The 23,974-nt window shown below is 38.6% G+C and overlaps 1 protein-coding gene and 1 long non-coding RNA gene across 3 annotated transcripts in view; one reads left to right on the forward strand and one right to left on the reverse strand.

The window, feature by feature from the left end:
• LOC309392257 overlaps positions 1–10,872 on the forward strand; it is a 320,340-nt gene extending 309,468 nt beyond the window's left edge. For both annotated transcript variants that reach the window (XR_014175407.1, XR_014175408.1), the window contains one exon: positions 10,192–10,872. This is a non-coding gene — a long non-coding RNA (uncharacterized lncRNA). The remainder of the gene's footprint in view (positions 1–10,191) is intronic.
• On the reverse strand, positions 486–7,997 carry PRL (prolactin; the record flags this gene model as incomplete). Its single annotated transcript, XM_081952386.1, has 4 exons — positions 486–677; positions 4,290–4,469; positions 5,905–6,012; positions 7,848–7,997. The coding sequence occupies 4 exons, from the start codon at positions 7,995–7,997 to the stop codon at positions 486–488; spliced, it is 630 nt and encodes a 209-aa protein (XP_081808512.1).
• Positions 10,873–23,974: the final 13,102 nt, after the last annotated feature.

The following is a 23,974-nucleotide window of genomic DNA, read 5'->3' on the forward strand; positions in this document are numbered from 1 at the left end:
TATGACTCATTTAATGTCCACATCACGATAGGCATCCCAGTCCCAATTGTGGTTGTAAGCTGAGGACTACCTGTAAAGTAAATTAATGTATTGAATCTTTCCCCCTTTTTATCACATTCAAAACTATAATTTTGGTAGCAATTTTGGAGAGGTTTGCATATAGCTCTGGGTCCCCTCAGATATATGGCCCCATTTTTATACCCAATCCCAACTTTTAAGAAATACATTTTCACCTCCGTGCATTTTCAATTTTTTATTGCTTGATTTGAATATTGCTACAATCTGAATGAAAGTGCTCTCAACAGAAAAAAAAAGAATGCTTTATCTAACAGTTTAACCAGAAAGAAGTGAACTTAATAGGCCTCTAAATCGTTTTCTGCAAGCTGAGATTTTCCATGAAGTATACATAAAAGCAGTGAGGCTAAAAGCGGAGTATTTTAAAAAGATGTGGTGCTATCATTTTAATAAAGCGATAGCACAGCTGTTCAACAGTTGCTGTCATAAATGAGGCGACACTTCAGGAGTTTCAGATAGTTGTCAATTTTGTGGGAGTCCCGACGCAAACAATGCAACAGATTGTAGAAGGCGAAGAGGCGGGAATTTTCATCAGCCAGTTGGAGGGAAGGGAGATCAGTCCATCTAGAATAGACTTCATTGCCTAAGTCACCTGGGCGAACCTAAGGAAAGTGCAAAATCAAAATAAACTTTGAAGATTTCACAATTGCTAAATAAATTTTGGTCAATGTTTAAAGCAGAGACACACACCTTCCATACAAACCCAGTTAGGAAGATAGATGCAGAGCTAGATTCCCAAAATGGGTGGGGCCAGGGAAATAGAGGGATTCCTAAGAGCAAAAATGTGTTGGTGTTCCCTTCTATTAGATAAAATGTGGGCTTTAAATTTGTTCTAGGTTTAAGATAATTGTTTTGCTCCTAAAATATCCCCATCTTTGAACAGATACTATCAGTAGATTACATATACATATACTGTACATAGTCCTCAGTTAATCACAACAACTGGGACCAGATGCCATTAATCATCAACTCCAAGAATCATTTTTAAGTCTCCTTTTTCAAAGCGGTTGTAATTTTGAATGATTGCTGAATGAGTGGATAAACAAGATATAGATATAGATGTGGAACTATAGATATAGGTAGTTTTATAATCGGTGTTTACTCCTGGTGACTGCCTGAATAAGTGGATAAACAAGATATAGATATAGATGTGGAGCTATAGATATAGGTAGTTTTATAATCGGTGTTTGCTCCTGGTGATTGCCTGAATAAGTCCCTTCTGTTTATTTTTAGCAAGTTTTTTGGAAGTGGTTTGCCATTGCTTCCTTACAGGACTAAGAGAGAGTGACTGGCCCAAGGTCACCCAGCTGACTTTGCGCCTGAAACTGATGATCTCCCAATTTGATGCCTTAAACCACTGCACCAAACTGTCTCTCATCGTGTGTGTGTGTGTGTGTGTGTGTGTGTGTGTAGTCAAAATGTCTGGTTCCATCAGCTTTGATAGTACCAAAAATACTTCTCGGCCATACTTTTTGCACTCATGCCTTAGCGAGATGTAACATGACTGAAGATTTATCAGATAGTAATTTGGAATCTGAGCAGATCTTGGCTTAGATTTTAAAATGCCCAGTAATTAAACAGGGTAAGGTAAATTCGAGGGGGGGAAGAGAGATTGTATTTGATTTCACTATAATAAAAGCCTTTTATTCGTGAAAGTAGGCAAGCATATAAGTCATACTTGTTTACTTTGCAGCTCTAACGTTCAAAGTGCATTCTAATTATATTGTCTATACAGCATATCTTGTCATGAACTTGCATTACGGAAGATTGTTTCTTTTGGGGAAATATAAGTAAAAAGTTCATTCTGTTAAATACTAAATTCTCTCAGTGCTGCCTGATATCTTTTAACCCATGTAATGTGGCTGTCGTATTAGTTATCCTTTTTATTATCTTCTTTACTCCCCCTTTTATTGGCACCATCATCATTATTATTGTAATTGTTGTTGTTATTATTGTTATTCTATTGCCTGCATGTACGTACACTGAGTGCTTTTATACCAGAGACAAATTCTTTGTCTGTCTAAACACACTTGGCCAAGTAAAGTATTCAATTCAATTCAAAATATCTTGTACCAACATGTACAATGTTCAGACAACGTTGAGCATTAGATTGGGGAAGTTTGCTGTAGATACTACGGTATATCCAATTTGTATCATTTGGCAGTTCAACAGAGGCAACCTAAAAAGATCACCACCAGACTAAAGGACGAATACTTTAAATCTACGATCCCGGGGGCTGAGGGGGGGGGATTATAGGCGGAATATGTTAAAATGGAAAAAAGAGAAGCATTCTACCTGATGTTGTGTAACTAACTCCAGAAAACAATAGGGCTTGTCTATTGCATTCTACCTGATGTTGTGTAACTAACTCCAGAAAACAATAGGTACTAGTAATCTAGGACTCATGTCCTAATGAAACATTGGCCAGTAATGATAATCTGAAATGCTTGAACATGCAGGCATTTTCAGATAAGTGTGGTAAGCATGACTTGCCCTCATTTGAGGTTGGAAGGCAGTCATATTAGCCTACTCCTGGTAGATCAGGGAAAACAGAAAATATAACAATATGGTTGTGAAAAAGGTTTAGTACCCTTGCTTAGAATGGATAGCTGCTTTTTTAGGCATATTTAAATTTTACATCGTAAATGCTGCCTAGGTGTCTTTCTCTAAAAAGTAACTATTTCAACTGCTGAAAGAAAAGGCAAATATGAAAAGAAAATAATGGCATGCACCAGGGTGAAATGCTACCGATTTGCTGAAACCGGTAGTAACAAATGCTTCCCGGTTCCCGAACCGGTAGCAAAAAAAGCTTTAAAAAGTAAAGAAAAAGGCTCCCATGATTGCGCGGCACAGCTGATTGTCACAGCTAATGAACCTTTTTAAAAACTTTTTTAAAAGTATTTTTTACTGCCTATTCACCCAGCTGGTAGTTAAGAAAATGCTTTAAAAAGTTTTTTAAAAAAAGGTTCTGAGTGTCAGCTGTTTGACAATCAGCTGTGCTGGAGGATGTCAGAACCTATTTCTTTTCTTTCTTTCTTTTTTTTACTTTTTTAAAGCATTTTTACTACCTATTAGCTCTAACCGTGACTCTATGAGGTTCCTGCTTGTGGCAGGGGTCACTTTGTGTGAAGTCCAGCTTCTTCTGCATTGTGTGTGAGTCAGTTGTGTAGGAGTGAGTTGTGTAGCTTTTGTGTAAAGTGTGATAGTTGGTTTTTGAGCTCACATGGTCACATGACCATGACCACCAAGCCACACCCACCCAGTCACATGACCACCAAGCCATGCCCACAGAACCAGTAGGGGAATTTTTTAGATTTTACCACTGTCATGCACCTTAAAATTGCTTAGAAATACTGGTGCCTATTTTGATGTGTTTGCTTTCAATTACTCTCCTTCATTTTCACAATCGATTTTGAATATGACACATTAAAAATTAAGATAATAAATTAATAAGGAGAATTCAGAAACGTTCTTGGTTCAAACAAGTGTGGAAAGAAAGAACATTAGCTTAACACTTTTAATGTACAAAGTATGTACTAGATATGCAACAACTTTTATTTATTGTCTTCCTTCATGGCACAGACTTGCCCATTCTATTACTTTTCTAAGGCACATACGTACATATGTTAAAAATGTTATTGATTGCTTTCAAACTAACTAAATGACATATTAAGTTTGTAATGTGCAGCTCATTTTGAGGGGTTTTTTGTAAACCACTTTTTTTTTGTAGTCTCAGCCTGTGTAGAGGGCAAGAAGAAGATTCAATTCCCTCTGCAAGGAAGTGTTAAAAAATGATATCAATGAATGTTATTATTTTTTCGGCACTTTCATGTGCAGCAGAACAATGTTAATTTTATAAAATATAAGGTAGGAGCAAGATAAAAGTTTTCCTACCCTGTTTGCTGATTCTCAGTTGAGGTTGGGCCATGTCCTTTTTTAGTATTAAGAAAAAAATTACAGGATCAGCTTTTTGCTTTGTTGTTTGGCACTTCTTAACCTTTTTATTAGTAAAGAACAAGATATTTTGCTACTTCTTAGACATGCCAAACAGATCTCCAGATCTGAAAGGTTTTGCTGACACTTTTAAGTTCTTACTTTCTTTCTTTGAAGCATTTTAATCCAAACAAACAACAAAAAATCTGTCTCATTTTATACATTTCGAATAGTGTTATGAAGCTGGAAGGACTTCAGAGGATTATTCTTTTTTGACTCACCCGTCCAACTATTCTCTCCATCCCCTCAAGAAGTCGTTTATTTTGCTCCTCAATCTCCATGGCCTTCCAGAGAATGGTATCAGGAGCTTCCTTTATTCGTTCAACTTCAGAGACCAGGTGCACTAAGGGGTCATTCCAGGAACGGAGTACACTCAAAACTAGATTTAATAGGTCCTCATGCTGTTCATTGACAACAAAATTGTACAGTTAAGTGTGCAAAATCTACACAACAGATATGGAACATTTTTAAAATCAAGCCTACCTTAAAATGTCTTTACTGCAATTTTGTCCATTTATCAGATATAGCTAAACTGCAAGGCTGTAGTGTAATTGCGAGGTGTTTTTCTTTTAAATGTAACTAGACAAGAGAATACCCTAAATATGAAACTCTCAGTAAATTATCTCTCCTGCCAGTAGAAATCACTCCATTCATCTTTGTTGTATAAATGCCATTTAATCCAAAGATTAGCATGAGCATTAATGATACATTTTTAGAAATAAGGGCTCTGGAAAATATTTGAAGATATAATGGAAGTTGTGATCTGTGGTAGGCCACTTAATATCTCATCCTGAAGCATTTATTGTGTCTACATCAAATCCTGCAAACATGCTCAGACACAAGGCTGGTTTCAAGTGTTTTGCTTCTGGGAAGATTTCTTTTCTTTTGAAAATTTGCCACTGCTTGAGGTGAGCTGAAAGATCAAAGGGCTTTTGGCTTTCGGAGGATCCTCCTAGCCATTGTGCCTGTCCTTGAGACCTCTCCAATGTTGACACAATCACTTTTCACTTTCCTTACCTACATCGCAAAAAATGCATCTATTCTCTGGCATAAATTTCCTCCTGCTTCTCTTGGGAGAATTGCTATTGTGCTACTGTATTGAAAGGCTCAAACATCCCAAGCACCCCGTGCAAACATAGATAAATGCCAGACACATACATATCTCAAATATTTGTGGCACATGTTTTGCTTTCTGAAAAGGGAGATTATTCAGTGGATGAATGGCATTTGAAATTGAATCAATAGGAACGGGCTCTCAAGCGATACCTTAACATTCCAAAGATTTCCTCTTCAAGTACACAGAGGAGAAACTTTCTGTAAAATGCAATTATTCAGTAAGGTGTGTTTTATTTCCGAAACTGGAAAATTGAGGAAACTTGTGTGTGATCAAGAGATCATTGCAATAGAGTTCTAGCCCCTGATCTTTTAGCATTATTTTTTTCCCTTTTGGGTCAGATGTATTTTTTCTCTCCTGCTAGGGAATATATAGACAATTTCACCTATTGTCTTCTGTTTATGCATCTCTTCACACAAAAATACCATCTCCCCATCTCTCCTTAGGACAGTTAAAGGAGATGTGCTTTCATCAATCCTCCCTGGATTTTTCCAGCCTTGTGAAAGACCAAACTTGTTTTGTATTGTCTTTCTTTTTCGTTCATATAGGTCAAACCATGCTTCCGTGTTTTGTGCTTTACTGATTCCTACCACTTACAGAGGTGGAGCAATGATAGAGCTGCCCTTTTATAACTCTATTTATGGTAACTGTGTGCTTTGAAAGGATTTCATCAGATTTCTGGTGAACTTGCTGGCATCTGTCAACAAACCGAGACAACTTACATGTATCTGCTGAGCTTGTTCTTTATCTTCAGGAGTGGTTAGGGAAGAAGTATGGCAGCTGTTAACGGCCTTTGCAATGAAACCCCGGCCCTGAGCATAGCGTTCATCCTGACAGTAAACAAAGATGACATTTAGTGAAGTAGATAACCAAGATTTTTTGGAGGGGAAATAGACTGTTTTTTGCTCTCATTGGTTGCCTTGTAAAATGTATCCTAGAGTTATAGAGGCCATTAATTTTGTCTCCCAACCTTATTGCATGGCTTAGTCAAAGGTGATCTTCCTCTATGTATATACTGTGAAAGGAAATCAGTTTCAAGCATCAAGTTTTCCCATATTAACAAAAGCTTCTTTATGGTATGAAGTGGCCCACATCCCACAGTTCCTCAGAGAGTATATTTTCTGCCCTACTCCAAAATAGCCTTCTTGCATGCATTTAGTTATTTTTCTCTGAGCAAATCTTTCACTTGGACATTTGTTACTTAGTCTTGCACGTTTTCATTTTGTTACTTTAAATGACTTCTGTGTACAGAAGACAATGTTTCCCTTCTTCCACGTCCTTTGTTGAGGTTCAGTTCCCCAGGGTAGATGAAGCTTTCGCTACAATGGATCTATTAATGAGACTATCTGCCCCCATCCCATTTCCTACCCTTGGTCCTTAAGAAATAATAGGACATCTAACTTTAAAAGGAATAGAGGTGAACTTGTTTCACTGAGGAAAAGTGTATTAGAGCAGACTCTGAAAACTCTGTTTCTTATCTCAATTTGAAGATATGAAGCGTAATATCTTGTTGGTTTCCAATCTAGAAATCCACTCAAAAGCTTGGGTAAAGCTAACTTTATTATGGAGCTTTGATAACTTTTCCACAATACAGGTAGTCCTCCACTTACAACCACAATTGAGCCCAACATTTCTGTTGCTAAGTCAGACAGTTGTTAAGTGAATTTTGTCCATTTTAGCAATAACACTTAGACTTATACACTGCTTCACAGTGCTTCCCGGCCCTCTCTAAGCAGTTTAAAGAGTCATCATATTGCCCCTAACAATCCAGGTCCTCATTTTACCCACCTCAGAAGGATGGAAGGCTGAGTCAACCTTGAGCTGGTGAGAATCAAACTCCTGGAGTAAGCAGTGAGTTAGCCCTACAATACTGCCCTCTGACCACTATGCCACCACGGACCTTCCTTTCCACCGTTGTTAAGAAAATCACTGCTGTTGTTAAGTTAGTAACCCTGGTCTTAAGTGAATCTGGCTTCTCTTTTGATTTTGCTCGTGAGAAGGTTGCAAAAGGTGATCACATGATCCCAGAACACTGCAACCGTCATAAATATGCCAAGTATCTGAATTTTGATCACGTGACATGCTGCAATAGTCGTGAATGTGAAAAACAGTCATAAGTTATTTTTTCAGCACCATTATAACTTCAAATGGCCATTATACACATTGTTGTAAGTCAAGGACTACCTGTAGTTTAAGAATCTTTTAATTTCAATAAGCAATAACATTTGTTGGAACAGCCTAGCAATAATAAAGGCAGCCTTTTCAAATTGCATTTTCATATAGATAATAAAACACTGAGCCAATATGTTATATTTTACCCATTGTGAAACTGTGCCAGAAGAAATAAGGAAACTATGATTTAAAAAAATCAAACTGGCCTTCACAAAATACTGGTGGCCAACTTGAGGAAGTTCAGATGTTACTGGTCTTCAATTCCTGGCAAATCCAGAAATGATTATTAGCTGACAAGGGATGCCTGGAGTTGTTGTTTAGGAACACATGGTTTAGCCCAGGGGTGAATTGCTGCTCTCATTACTGCTGGTTCTGGCAACCCAGACTGGCAAACCACTACTGGTTCAGCCGAACCAGTCCAAACCGATAGGAACCCACCTCTGGTTTAGCCTCTGTTACAGGATTAGTTTTTCCCTTATGCCAAAATACTTACAAATTCATTGAATATTTCAGCAGACAGAGAGTGGATATAATGCGATAGTTTAACAGCCCTGTCAAAAAGGTCCCCAAGAGAAACCTGGCAATTGTCAGACCCATTAGGGCAAATGGGTGAAGATGTTACACACTTCCTTGAAAGGAACATATTAGCCAGCAGCACAGTGGCTAGAAATAGACCTTGAAGACAAAAAGAAAAAGGCAGATACTCATAAGATGAAGTAAATCAAGAAAAGAAAACACTATATTTGGTATTCCATGACCTCTTATTTTAATGCTTGACTTCTTAAATAACCATATGTGAGGAATTCAACCTTTTCACCTCAGCAGAGATAGGATATAAAAACTATGTAATAATAATAATCATCATCATAGCAACAATAAGTGTAAAAGAGTGGAAGTGTAGTTAAACCCCTTTCCTTTATAGCTGTTTCCAGGAGTGACTTCCTTCTTGACAAACATATGGTTTTAAAATTAAATTGGAGGGAAGGTAAATAAGTAGATTTTTGATGGTCTTGGGGTGCTGCCTGCAAATTTTCAGCAGCTGTGCTGTTTAAGGTCTTTGGCGTGAATAAACTTTTACAGAGAGTTGGTGCTGAATATCTGAAGAGAGCCAAAGATCTCCTGAGATCATGTCTCGTATAAAAACTTTAAAATTAATTACTGATAAATGAGTACATTGATTTGATTAGACAATGCCCTATGCCTGTTTTCTTTTTTTTTCTTTTTTTACAAAAGCAAATTACTGTGCTAAAAGCATGTACCAAATAAATGAAGTTTATTTTGGCACAAGCTGATTTCTTGAAAAAAATTACAACCTAGTGGTGCAGCAGATCCTGAGCATACAGGAAATCCCAGGATTTATACTTTTGCACTTCTCATTAGATAAATCATACAAAAGGAATCAAAAAGATTTCAGTTTTACGCTATGCAGCCCCATACCCAGTAGACAAAGTTGCTTCCCTAAGCAACAATTTAATACGTGATAGTTTTCCCTGCCCTGTCTTATATACAGTATTCCATGTAGGTGCTCCATTAGCTTTTAATTAGATTTATGTCTGATTGGTCATTCATAGGTTTGTGCTTTATTTTGGTTAGAAAAGCAGCACTATAACAGTTTTCTTTTTAAATAAATTTAAAGCACTGACAACATCGGATACTCTCTTTAATATAGAATGATGCTAAACCACAGATATGATCCATCCCTTAAGGACATAAGGTGCTCTTGTGGATTTCCCATTCATTTCATAGGATTTCCATAAGTTCTTTGTTTTTTTAATTCTTAAGTTTCCTTTGCATAACTGATTGTGAAATGCTTAATTTTTATCAGTCAAAAATGTGTTGTTACTTGTTTGCAAAATTGCTCTTATTCAGGAAAAACATGGAAAAGAATAATAAATAAGACGTACCTTTCAATGAAGTCTTCCTGTTGGTCATAGCAGAAACCATCTCGGCAACCGTGCTTTGTCAAATACACGATGGGAATTTTGATTTCTGTCACCTGAAGTCTCCGTTTTTATATACACCTTGATGACAAACTTGCATAAATGTAGTAGATTTTGTTTTCTCTTTGCTGATCACTCTAGCTCAGATTAAAGTTCATAATTATAAACATCAAATCACTCCTATTACCCTATTCATTTTAGTAAAAGTTTATGGGCGCCTGATTGAGTTGGTTACAAGAGGATAGATAGATAGGTGGATAGATACGTGGATAGATGATAGAAATACAGAAACCATTCTAAATTGATCTTGATTTTTTTCAATTCATTAATGTGTTCACAATGATCAGAGATGAACTTTATATATTGCCAATGTAGGAATAACTATATAAAAAAGAAAACACTGATATATGATACACAGAACACTTGATCATGAAGGTTGAGATTCAAGATGGGGAAAAAAAACTTTGACAAAATGTCCTGTTCATTTTGATCATTGAAATGATTGGATAATTTCACAACTTGCTAAAGATATGTTTTGAGAAAAGTGTGTTTTATCTGGACGATAAAAATTGTTCTTTGATAAGGTGTATACATTTCTTAAATGTAAATTTAGAAAAAGTTTATTATTAATATGTAAGAAAGAAAGAAAGGAGAAGCAGAACATTTTAAACATCTCTGGGAAGTTTGTCTATGTCAGAGCTGTCAAACTCGCGGCCCCTCGGGCCAGATGTGTCACATGTTGGCCATGCCCATGCCTGGTTTAGCGAAGGGGAAGAAAGTTCCAATATACCCCGTGACACTGTCGTGATGACATGAGTTTGACACCCCTGGTCTGTGTATTATGTGATGTATGTAGAAGTGTAGCCATTCTAATTCCTACTCTACATTCTTTTGCAGGTTCTGACCATGTTCTGGATATTGGTATGGGAAAACAATGGAGAGTAAAGCAAAACAGTTGAACAGGACTTTTAATGGATATATGAAAGGAATCACTTGTTGCCTCTGGTACACTAAAAGCAAGTAAACAAAGGAGAGTCTTTTGGTCAACCAGAAGACATGTTAAAAGATTGTCTCCCCTTGTCTTTCCCTAGCAGTCTATGAAACACATTGACAGGAGCAGAGAAGAGAAACTGTGAGCTTATCTACCTCAGGTAGTTTGTATTATGAACTCAGCCACACATCCTGCATACCAGGGCATGAGGAAGCCCCATTCAGATTAAGGACATGAAACCACGAACTCATCTTCAACCTGGTTTTGGCTACTACAAGGGCAGCCTCCACTTGTTTTCCATGCTCCTTGACTTCTGATTGTATTATGGTTTACAGTATCCTCCACAGCTTGGTACTGCTGTCCATCTCTATGACTTTGCTGTAGAATGTTGCCACAAGTGTACAATGTTTGGGGGGCATGGGGGGGCGTGATGGCTTAGCACAGCAATGGCGAACCTTCTTTGGCTCGCGTGCCATAAGTGGGGGGAGCGCAGAGGGGTCGTGTGCAGGCGTGCCGCATCCATAATGCAATGTGCGACCCCCCGGTGCACATGCGCGCACTACAGGCGCAACCCCCCCCTATTTTTGCATGCTTTTTTTTGCCCTCCCCAGGCTCCAGAGGCTTTATAGGAACATGGGGAGGGCGAAAACAGCCTCCCCCGGAAGCCCTCCGGAGGCCTCAGGGACCTCAGGAGGCTTCCCTGAAGCCTCCGAAGGAGTCAAAACAACCATCCGAACAAACCGGAAGTCACTTCTGGTTTGCTCGGAGGGTCGTTTTAAGTGCTCCGAAGGCTTTAGGGACCTTCAAGAGGCTTCCCTGAAGCCTCTGGAGCAGTCAAAACAACCCTCCGAGCAAACAGGAAGTCAGTTCCCGAACTTCCGGTTTGCCCGTAGGGCCGTTTTTTTGTGCTCCGGACGCTTCAGGGAAGCTCATGAAGCCTCTGGAGGGCCTCCGGAGGGGGGGGGAGAGGCTCTTTTCGCCCTCCCCAGGCTCCTATAAAGCCTCTGGAGCCTGGGGAAGGCAAAAAATGGCTTTAAAAAAGGGTGAACTCAATGTTTTTCCAATTATTTTCCATACTAATGAAAACTTTGGGAGAGAAAGGGTAAAGTTGACTCTTGGGATTTCTGATGTCCATTGTTAGCACCAAAGGAGATGTCGAGCCTCCTCATGCCACCTCTTCTCCCCACACCTCTACTATGGACATTGCCAGAATCCCTATTGTACCCTAAAGGTGGCATAGTTCTTTGTGAATCCCCCATACTGAATAAGCAACATTTTGTTGCTATCTTGCAACAGAATTTTTAGTCTAACACTTGTGCTGTTTTTTTAAAAAAAAAACCTCAAAAATGGATAATGTTATTTCAGTCTAGATAAGTATCCGAGGAAAGCCTTTTGACACTTTACTCTAGAAAATGGTGAAGAATCACTTCAGTATTAAACCAGATGTGCTTACAAAGACTCGGCTAAGGTTCTAAAGCTCTTGCTGTGAACCCTTAGGTATCTTTTTAGCTGAACTTTTATTAAAGGTACAAAAGCAAATCATTATATTTCAGATAGATAATTTGAAACCCTTGACTTGGAATGTTGTCCTGAAATATGGCTTTGTGGAATGAATTATGGTCTATGTTAAACTGGGTTAGAATAAAGTACATTAACGATGGTGGAATATTTGAAACATTTTGTATTTAGTTGCCAAGTATCAAGCTTCCGTTTAATTGTTTTTCTCTTCCTACTTTGTAACTTCATCATGTAAGTCCATTGCCTATGAAACAGTTTTGGAAATTAAATGAATAAGGAATAATTTTTAATGCATTTTCCAAACTTCAGATAATTTAATGAATATTTTCACTGAAAACTATGTAGCAGTCCTGTACGGCACCCCCAGATCCTTATCTGTTTTGTAACTGTTTGCGTCAGTGGAGTTTGAGGTAAAATGGGGCAAGGAAATTATTTTTTCAGGGCAAAATAGAGTCGACAATGATGGCTGAAGTTATGTGGTAAGACAGAATTTGAGCCACAGTATAGTATTAAAAATGGACTTCGTATTATTTTTTTTATATTATGAAGTGATCCTAGAAAGAATCATAATATATTATATTATCAAATGGAAAACAATTACATAATGAAATAATTCACAATGACCTTGTTTTTTTATTTGTATAAGATTGTAAAATATAAACAGAATACAGAACAATAAAGGCATTGTTAAAGCTCTTAAAGACCTTTAACAAAATTTAACAAATTACAACATGAAAGGTTTAGAGTTATGGCGAAAACTGAAGATACAAATTTAGATTATAGTCAAGATTTATAAAATATATAACACCATATAATTAGAAACAAAAGATAAAAAAGAAAAATTTGCATAATAATACCACATTTCCAAGAACAAAACTTAATATCTGGAATAATATAACCCCCCCCCCCCAATTTTTAAATATGATTCTTTTAGCCACTACCAAAAGTATAGTACAATAGTAATTCATCATAGTCAGATTCCAAAATTTTGGTATGTAATTAAACATCATATTACTTTAACATCTGTATCAGTAAGAAGCTGAGATAGTGGCTTTAAATCAATTATGTGTCAATTATTTTAAGGATTTTTCACAACTTCAAACTGAATTTGGTCTAATACGTTTGCAACAGCGGTAGCACTTTTAATTTGCACATTTTTTTAACAGCTCAGTATAGGTCACTTCAAAGTATGTGGTCACTTCAAAGGCACCAGAGATGTTTTCTTATTTGATGGAATCTCTCACAGAAATCAAAGCGTAATAAAGATGTTTACAATGATGGAATCATATTTACATTGATTGACTGCTTAGATACAACTAATGTAGGGATTAAGTTGCTGGACTGTGATTACCTATATTCAAGAGATCTCTCAAGCATAGAAGCTCACTGAATGACTTTGGGCTGGTCAGTATTTTTTGACCCAACCTAGCATGTAGAATCATTGTAGAAGAAAACAGAAGAGTCTTGAATAACTTTCAGCATCTATAAGAAAAGTGTGGTTTAAAATAAACAATTTATTTCACTTGTCTGGGAACATTATTGATTGAATAATATTGATCTGCCTCCTTTGTGGACATTTACAAGTATATTGCAAGAGAAGAAATACAGGAGCTAATTTTTATGAAATTCTGGTTTACTGAATTTTAGAAGGTGAGACAAGTTTGTACTCTATCTATCTATCTATCTATCTATCTATCTATCTATCTATCATCTAAACACACACACAAACAGAGTATGCATTAATTTACTTAGATATGCACATATTTACCAAATATGACTTACATGAAATTTTGTTTCAGTACTATAAGGGGAAGGAGGAAGAGAAGCAGCAATTTTATTTTATCCCTTTGTCGATAGTTAAATACATTTAGAAGTCCCGCAATGAATGCCAACAAAGAGACACTGGATTTTGAATCTTTTCTCATTGTTCCTTAGACATTCTTATGATGAGTTTGGGAACATGCATTAACTGAAATGAAATGAATCCCACCAGCTGTGAACCAGATAAAACCAACGGTTGCTTTTAGTGAATATTTGTATTCCCTATGGGAATATTCCATATTCCTCCCTTCAGCGGTGGGATTCACATACCTTCCCTACCAGGTCGCAAATGTGAGTGTGCACTGCATGTGCAGTGCTCACGCATTACATCAGGGCAGGTGGGCACAGCCTCCCACAGCCACCGCTACCAGCTGAATACCACCTCTGCCTCCCACCTTATGGAACATAACCCCCTGGAAATAAGATTGGCTCCCACTTTGACACTCTTTCATAAGGCTTTTATCAACAGGCCTGGGGAACCTAGAGTGGGATGGAGCCCATCAACTAGCTTATTTGATTGATTGTTATCACAAGAGGGATGGGGGGCATTATTGCTTTTTATTGTTTTTATATTAGATTTTTATCATTATAAACAGATTGGAGTCACTGAGATTGAGTTGGGCAGCCATACAAATTTTCTTAAATAAATAAATAAAGCAAGCAAGAAAAGCAAACATGCATTTGAGAATTTATGCAAATATTTTCACTATTTTTAAAATCTTTTAAATCTTAACTTGAGGAACAGGTGTGTCTCTTATTTTCTGGTACTTAACAGTTTCCTCACTCTCTCCCTCTGCTAAAAGTCTGTCTAACATATTCATTCTGAAGATAGCTTTTCTAAAATGAGAGTAGATCTTTTTTTTTTCATTAGCCAAGAGAGGCAAATTTCCTTTGTAATAAGCAGAAGCTCCTACATGATCAAAAACCCACTTTTTAAATATAGGAGTTCGGCTACTCAGCTTAGATGTATAGAAAAGGGGAAAACGTATTATGCAGAACCCTTAAATCAGAATATTTACAATAGAATAGAATAGAATAGAATAGAATAGAATAGAATTCTTTATTAGCCAAGTGTGATTGAACACACAAGGAATTTTTCTTTGGTGCATATGCTCTCAGTGTACATAAAAAGACAAGATACATTCATCAAGAATCATAAGGTACCATGACAGTGTTAAGAAATTACGTTCAAAGTGTATCATAAATCCGATTGGCATATTTAGTGCATCCCACTTTCCTGTGAATAGTGGCAGAATATCTGCAAAAGAATTGAAATGATGAGCCATGTGGGTTTAGCTCAATTATGCAGCCCCTTCCTACCCAATGTGCTATTAACTTGATATGGTACTGTTTCTGAGTAGGCAACCAATAGTTAGAGTTGCTTCATTTAAATGTTTTCCCATCATACTTGAGCTTCTTATAAGCAAACATCTAAGTAGCAATTCCAACTTACAGGCCTTCTGACTTTATCAGTTTGGCTGTGTTCCATATATAAACTATTTTTGAAGTGGAGGAAGGAGTCTTAAACCCTGACAAATATAATTAGATGTACAAAGTAGAACTGGATATACAGTACTTGTATCTAAAACAGCAATTGTTGAGTCATGCTGCATTGTCTAATTATCAACTATTATTTCTGTGATTAGGGACTTCCATTACATAATGAATGGTCCAGAAGTTAACTTGTGTTTTTTTATGAATGGGTAGTGTATTTAATAATAAAGTGGTACTCTCTCTTCACTTCAAGAATGCTGATATTTAAATGTTTTCCCCCAAAACAATTTCATAGAATGGACAGGTGAGGATTAAAAAAATATAAATCCTTTATAATTAAGACATAATATATTTATGTACAATAGCCAATTTTATAACTCAAAGCACAAGCAAAAAATGGGGCAAAGCTACATTTATTTTGCTTTAAAGGGGAACCTTAGCTTAAGACTTTCTTTGTTGACTCTTAGGTCCATAACTATTTACCTTATAATATAAACCAAACTGTGGGTTAGTAATTTGTCTGCTGCTGACTTTTATCAGTCATATTCCCTCCTCTGCAGTTCTATAAATACAATTACATGAGATGATAGAAGGCTGGTCTTCCTAATTCCTCAGAGGGAAGTTTCTGCCTAGTGAATGAGGACAGATCAAACTAAAACCAAAGTATGGTAAGAGGAGCATAATAGTTCACAAAGTTGTGATGCTGGACTGATGATCAGCAGGTTTGCATTCAAGACCTGATTGCTGCCAGGCGATGGGGTGAGCTCCCGTCACACGCTCCAGCTTCTGCCAACCCAGGTGTTTGAAAATAGGCGATTGCAATTAATGCAATAAATTAATGGATACCACTTCAATGGGTAACTTAACAGGGATGAGAAAGGAGCCCCCAACTACTAGGTGTCCCCCAGGCAGTGATAATGTCACTGTCCAATCTTTTCAACCCAGAAGCACTTTGGCACTCCCGACATGGCTCTAGTAATAGTACTAAGGTATGGTAGAAATTGCCATGATATTACAGTACAGTACAGTCAGCTCCTGCATGGGGCATGGGGAAGGGACACCATTTAATCCATTGCTTTAGGCCATTGATGGCTAACCTTTTCCGGACCGCAACCAAACCCCCAAAATGCAGTGTGTGTGAGCCCCCCATGCATGTGCCCTGCCCCCACACATGCACCTGTGGCTCCAGCACACACAGACACACATGCAGACATGGCCCACACACCTCATGCATGTGTGCACAGTCGCCCGGACATGCCCCACCCCTGTGCATGTACATGCAATCTCCCTGCATGCACCATGGCCCTGTGCATGTGTCCACCACATGGGCCATGCCCCCCACACATGTGCAGCAGAGACCTGACTACCAGCTGGCCAGTGGGAGGCGCATGCGCATGTGTGGTAGAGCTGAACTAGGGGGACGGCTCATGTGCCCACAGAGAGGGTGCTGTGTGCCAACTGTGGCACTTGTCCTATAGGTTTGCCGGAGGCTTCAGCTGGTCCAGAATGCGGCCGCGCGGGTTGTCATGGGGGTACCTAGGTGCTCCCATGTTACACCCCTTTTAGGCGGCCTGCACTGGTTGCCGGTTGTTTTCCGGGTGCGATTCAAGGTATTAATTATGACCTTTAAAGCACTCCATGGCTTAGGCCCAGGATACCTGCGAGACCACCTACTGCCACCAGTAGCCTCCCACCGTCCAGTACGATCCCACAGAGTTGGCCTCCTCAGGGTGCCGTCGGCCAGGCAGTGTCGGCTGGTGACCCCCAGGGGGAGAGCCTTCTCTGTGGGAGCGCCTTCCCTCTGGAATGAGCTCCCCCCGGAGCTTCGCATAATCCCTGACCTCCGGTCCTTCCGACGCGCCCTAAAAAGTTGCCTTTTCCAGCAAGCCGGCCTGCCCTGTTAATTTTAATTTTAACTTATTTTAAATGTATTGTTTTTTTAAAAATTCGGTTTGTTTTTTGGGATATGGATTTAATCTTTTTTAACTTTTGGGATGTGTGTTTTTTAATGTTGTACGCCGCCCTGAGTCCTTTTGGAGAAGGGCAGCATATAAATCCAAATAAACCAAACCAAACCAATCACGTTAAGTGCCTCTTGTCAACCTTATCCATGTAAGTAAACAAGATGTAAAAGCTACCAGCATGAAAGAGCTATGAAATATTTTATTGTATGATTTGACTAGGGACTCAATTCAAGTTATGGATTTGCTGCCTCAAATAAATTATATAATAGCTTATCAGGACTTTTGACTATGTAATATTGAATGGAGAAATGTGGAGTTAGTACGTAGGGATGAACATCTGCTGGCAAAGATGGCCATCTTGTATTGCCCTTGGAGGCAGAACATATTGTCTGACCATTCATGTTTCTAGGAAGATGCTTAAGCCATGAAATGCTGAGCTAATTCTGTGTGTTCACCGCATTTGAATATGATACTATTAAAATTGTTATATTCCAGTGCTCTTTTAATGTTCTATTATTATAGCTTAGGATAGTTATAACTGGGTTTTATTGTATTTTTATTCTTGTTAAAATAAAATGACTGCAATATATCCTAAGCTAGACTTTTAAACCTTTTCTGCACCATCCCTGTCTTTCCCAATTAAATATGTGCTTAACTGGATAAATGGCGTAGATAATCCTACTGTATATAGAACATTTCATTTTTATGAACCAACATATTTTAGCATGCAATTTGTAAATTACTATATAACTTCTTGAATCACTTATACCTTATAAAATTGAACGTACATGTTTAACTACTGTTATCCATAAAATTTATGCCATATACTCACTCACTCACTCACTCACTCACTCACTCACTCACTCAATAAACTATGTTAAAATACAATTTTTGTTATCACCCCAGGAATGGGCATTGGTAGTGCTGACTGGGGATGATGGGAGTTGTTCTCTAACAGATAAAGAGGCATTAGATTGCCCAAACCTCTCAAGTTTCCCTGAGTTTGTACAATTCACTAGGGTAAATTATGATTTGTTAGATTATAGATGGGTGTATTGTCTAAATCCAGGTAATTGGATAAATCCAGTAAACCATGGTTCAGCTAATTACAACCAAGCAGATTTCCAAAGACTGCCAATTTCTGTGTGGAGAAAGTCAATTCTTCCATATTCACACCTGGAAAAACATAGTAAATTGAAATACCTGTTGAGTAAGAGCAGAAACTCAAAGTCTCCATATTGTGTTAAATGTCAATCACATTAAAAGGATGGCTGCTTAATAGTTTTGAATTCTTAAAAATTCATTAAATAATAGGTATCAGCTGCTTCTACCACTGCGGTAATGAATATATTTGCATCTGATTAAACCAGAGGGGGTTCACTTAGCCAGCCTTGTTAATGCACGTCAAGTTTCTCTCCTGAAAATTTGGTTGAACAGGCTATAAAAATATAACATTACAGAAGAAATCCAACAGCCTGTCAGCATTATTTTCAATGAAAAAAGATGAACATTGACTATTCTACTCATCAAGGAGGTGGGCTGAAGATCATTAAAACTTACATATTTCAACCTCTTTAAAGACACTGAAATCATATTTTTCCCATGCATTTTCTGAAGAACTCTACTGTTCAATCACCTCAATTGACTGCAAAGATGTCAAATAATTATCTCATTCAATATCTCAGTTTATTCTCCTTACCTCTGGACGAGAAACCCTTTCAGGGAAGTTCACAGAAAATGGGCAAAACCAACATATTTTAATCTTTCCCAAAGCACTCCCTTATTGAAATTTTTATTTAAAAGTGGCAGATCCATCTACTTATCTGATAGGTCATCCTCATCACCTTCATCATCCTGATATTCCTGTTCCAAGAGAAATTCCAGATGGATGTTTAGCTCCAGAATTGACACAAGATGGTGATCCATGACTCTAGGGGGGGGGGGGGGAATAACTGGCTTATACAGAGGAAGTGCAATCTGTCAAGAATATTCCAAGATGGAACATCCATGGCATCTGAGGTCCTCTGTATTATTAATTACTTTCGCTTGCTGACAGTCATCTGAATCTATCCCACTACATCCAATCCCTCTGCCTTTAGGCACCAGATAAAGATTTCTGCTCAGGGGAACAAAAACTGGGTATCATCAGCATATTAATGATATTGCAGTTCAAACTGATGGATGTTTTCTCCTGGTGGCTTCATGAAGATGCTGAAGACAATAGGGACAGCACTGAATTGCTGTGGTACCCACATTGAAATGCTCAAGAATTACACTTTTCTCCACCATTGTATTTGTTGTCTATTCCAGAATGAGTAGAATCCTGAAGAACAATGTCTTTGATCCTTGAGCCTTGCAGATGGTCCAAAGAATATTGTTGAAAAATATAACAGGGCAAAGAGGAGTGTATCCACCTCCATTTAGGTGCTGCCTCAAAGCAATTCGCATGTTACCTGAGGGTGAATGGTGTTAATAACCTTCCTTCACTATCTGGTTACTTTGAAATTTATGGCCAATGCTCTCCTCCATAAAAAGGTTGGATGCACCAAGATGATCCACCCCAGGCAGTTTATGGATTCAGCTGGTTTTTATTGGGCAGTGGGGGAATTTCCCAAAGGTCAGTCAGGTACTTAGTCACCTTGGAGTCATAGAGACTGTGAAATTAATAGGGTTTTTTTCCCCAAGCAGCCTCTCCTGGTTTACCAAAAAGATCTGGGAGATGAAGAACCACTGAAGACGTTTTCAAGTAATCTGTCAAAATGACAAAGTTCAAAGACGACTGGACATGGATTCAAACTCAGATTTGAGCCCACACTGTGACGGTAAAGGTGCAAAAGGATTACTTCCAGTGTCTGCAGAATACAAACTTATTTAGTATTGTCTGCTTTATTGGGACTGCCGGGCTGCCATGAATAGTTTGCCGTGCATTTTTCAGGAAAAAAAAATCATTTGCAAGTAATCCTTGATTTAAATGGTTCATTTAGTGACCGTTCGAAATTACGATGACACTAAAAAAGTGACTTGTGACTCTTTCAAACGTAAAACCATTGCAGCATCCCCATGGTCACCAGAACAAAATTCGGACACTTGGCAACTGACTCATATTTATGATGGTTGCAGTGTCCTGACGTCATGTGATCACCTTTTGCAACCTAGTGACAAGCAAAGTCAATGGGGGAGTATGAGTCACTTAACAACTATGTTATACCTCAGACATTACAGTGATTTACTTATCAACCACGTCAGGAAAGGTTGTAAAATGGAGCAAAATTCACTCGCTTAACAACAGATGTTTTGGGCTCAATTGTGGTTGTAAGTCGAGGACTACCTGAATAGTATCTATGAATTAGATGTCTAATGGGCATCTCCAGGAATAACAGAGATAACATCTTACAAGTTCCACTGTTTTGCACACCATGCTTACTTACTCGTGACTTCTAATAAAAATAACACCCAGTGATAAGAAACTTCCCTGTGGAAAGATTGTGCAACCGATTGGCTATCGTATATCAGGCTCTATGCTGGTGTTTTTCAAACTTAGCAACTTTAAGGTGTGTGGATGTCAATTTCCAGAATTCTATGGTTGGGGTATTCTGGGAGCTGAAGTTTACACATCTTAAAGTTGCCACATTTGAAAAACACTTGCAATTGGGGCCCGTAAAAATCTGCAGACTTAAGGCATCAACATTTTTCCTATATTCAGAAGAGTTTGAGGCAGAGGTGACATTCCAATTCGGCGGATCGCTCGAACCAGTAGCAAAAATTGTGGGTGGCTCTACCCCCCTACCCCCGGCTCTATGGCATCCCATCTAGGCCTTTTTTTTGCCAAAAGCACATGCATGGAAGGATTTCACAGGCGCGGAGGTGGGCGCTCACATTTGCGAACTGGTAGGGAAGGTAAGTGTATACCACCCCTGGTTTGAGGAAACTGAGGTTACACAAGGGAATGTAACTGGTTGGTGGCCTTTTCCTAGGCTTGCCGATTAGGAGTGTAATCAAACCAGAGGTGGGTTGCTCCCAGTTCGGCTGAACCGGTACTTGCGGCGGCAGGAAACACCGCCCACCCGCACGGACGCTTAAGTGTTACATGCGCACACAAGCGAACTGGTAGTAAACCGGCTAGCCACTCACCCACTGAATCAAACTATCAAGCCTCTCAGTAGTAGACACTTTGTAGAATGAAAGGTTGCGTTCAAAGAACCTAGTCATCAACACAACACAACACAAATGTGTGGAAGAGCTGTAAGACCCCCTGCATTTTAAAATTACATGCACAATTCTTGATTTTGCCAAACCCACAGTTCAGAAGTTTACACCCACATGGAATTAGGGGCAAACTCGCTGGTTCACAAACCTACAGAAAACTGGACAAAGCTCCCTCCCCCAATATCTATTTTGGATTATGTCCATTCAGCTTAAATGGAATCTGTCTCCTCATTATTTCTGTCTGTCTCTCCCCACCCCCACCCCCTCCCCACACATACAAAGGAACTGGCTTTCTGGCAACCGAGCTGAAAGGGGAAAAAGGATACACTGAGGCCCCGAGTGATTGAACTTTTCTTACCACTGTTTTGAGCTATGAGGCAGGCAGTGTGTTTAAAAATAGACCCACAGTCCTCCTTCCTGTATAGCCTTTTCACAGCAATTTGTCTGAAGAATGAAGTCATGCTTGGAGTTTGCTGGTGACTGAGTGGGTTGTTTCCAACATGCACAAGCTAGAAAAAGGCTGTTCAGGGTTTGCAAGGCATCTACCTAAAGGCTAAATGAATGAATAGCTAAAAGGAGGGACAGAGAAAGTCAGTAAATGCATTCCTTTTTTTTTTTTGAAAAGAATTAAGAGGTTGTTGTCTTTTTAATTTCTGGATTTTTGAAACTTTCTGGAGAACTGGGTACAAAATACACCCAGAACTGGATTGTTGGATTGAGTCATTCCAACAAACTTAATTTACAAATGCATGACAATTTGTTCTGAAAGCTTACAACAATTTTAAAAGCTTCAGGCTAAATGCATTTGGTGTTAGCTATTTTAAAACTGAGAGCTTTGAGAAAAATCTTTTTTTAAAAAAATCTATAACTCATAGAAACACTCTCTAATTTTTCTAATGTTTTCTATTGGTGACCTTCGACTTTCCCACTCCAGAAAATGGTTTAAGCTGAGGAAGGTTAAAAAGAGCTTTCAGAATCCAACTACCCTTTGAAGGCAAGCTAACCATATATATTTTTTCTAGGGTCTCAAATCATTATATAACAATTACATTTAATTTATATATTGGTCCGGTGAACAAGAGAGATCAAAGCCGCTTCTTAAACCTCCTTTGAAAATGGCACATCTGCATTGCGGATAAAAGAGGCCCGTGTGAAAATCAATAAGAGCACATTTGAGCAGCCCCTGTGAGCTGGATTTCATTGTGCATCTTCAATTTCAAAAGAAATATGGGCAGTGGAAGAGCAAAATAAGACAAGGGTTCATGGCCCCTTCATTTTTAATTTTGTTTTCAACCCAATTGTATTACTGGATGTTCCTTTGCCATTTGGTGATGCAGGATATGTAGGCGCAGGGAGGGAGGGAGAGAGGGAGAGAGAGTCCTCAATTTAGTTCATTTAGTGACTGTTCAAAGTTACAATGGCACTGAAAAAAATTATTCATGCTCACTTTTCACAGTTACGACCTCTGCAGCATCCCCCTGACGATGTCATCAAAATTCAAATGCTTGGCAACTGATCCATATTTATGACCGAGGTCATGTGATCCCCTTCTGCAACCTTCTGACAAGCAAAGTCAACAAGGAAGCCAGATTTACTTCACAACCATGTTGCTGACTTAACAACTGCATTGGTTCACTTAACATCTGTGGCGAGAAAGATTGTAAAATGGGGCAAAACTCACTTAACAACTCCCTCACTTAGCAACAGAAAAGTTTGGGCTCAATTGTTGAGGACTATCGGTACTTATGATTGCTTGCCAAGCACTCCAAGATCATAGGATCACCCTATGTAATATCTACCAGCTTGCCCAGTATGTCAGTGGGATGGGACCTTCTAGACTGAGTTCCATATTGGAAAGAGTCTACTAGAGATTTTTCTCTAGTAGATTTTCCCTAAGGCGGGAGGAGAGGAAGCAATGGAAGAATTTAAAAAAAAAAAGCTTTCTGTAGCGATTAAGGGAAATGACCTTGAAGGAAATACACAGCAATCATGGCCTAGTTGCTAAAGGAGCTGAAGCATTTTTTCAAATCTAGAATAGTGTGATAACATTTGGAAGGGGCTCAGGCAGACCTCGTGCTGATTCAATGGTTTACAAGGAGGAGGAGGAGATACAGCACAATCCGACTTGTAACATTCTGATATTATAGCCAATCTCAATAAAAGGGGGATTAGTCTTCCAGGAGAGTTGATTTCTTGGTCTGATCTACTTATTGCAGGTGATATTTCCTTCTCTGCCTACAGTGGCACTACCAGAAGAGATAAGGCAAGATATCTCTAAGTCCCATATGCACATAGTCTAAAAACTCATCCCCATCCCTCTTTCTGTTCAGGAGGTGAGTCAGCCAACTACAGGGATGATAGCTGCTTATTTGTGTTTTTAAAAAATGTGAATGCTGAATGTATGGATTTTTTAAGATTGTTGTCCTCTGAACCTATGTCCAGTAGCTCAGCTCGATATATTATTACACTCAAGTACAGTACAGTATTCCTATTTCCCCCCTATCTTTTCGCGCCATTTAGGAGATGCACGTTTTTTAAAATGCCGACCTGCCACCAAGACTTGTGAGGTAATGTTGCAACATTGATTTTCTTCAGAGCTAGGCTACTGTTAACAGGAGAGGTTATATAGCTACCGTTCAGATGACATCAGTTAAAAATAAAAATAAAATAAAAACCTTTGGATTTT

The sequence above is a fragment of the Natrix helvetica genome (assembly GCF_964273705.1).
Source record: "Natrix helvetica genome assembly, chromosome: 4".
Lineage (NCBI taxonomy): Eukaryota > Metazoa > Chordata > Lepidosauria > Squamata > Natricidae > Natrix > Natrix helvetica.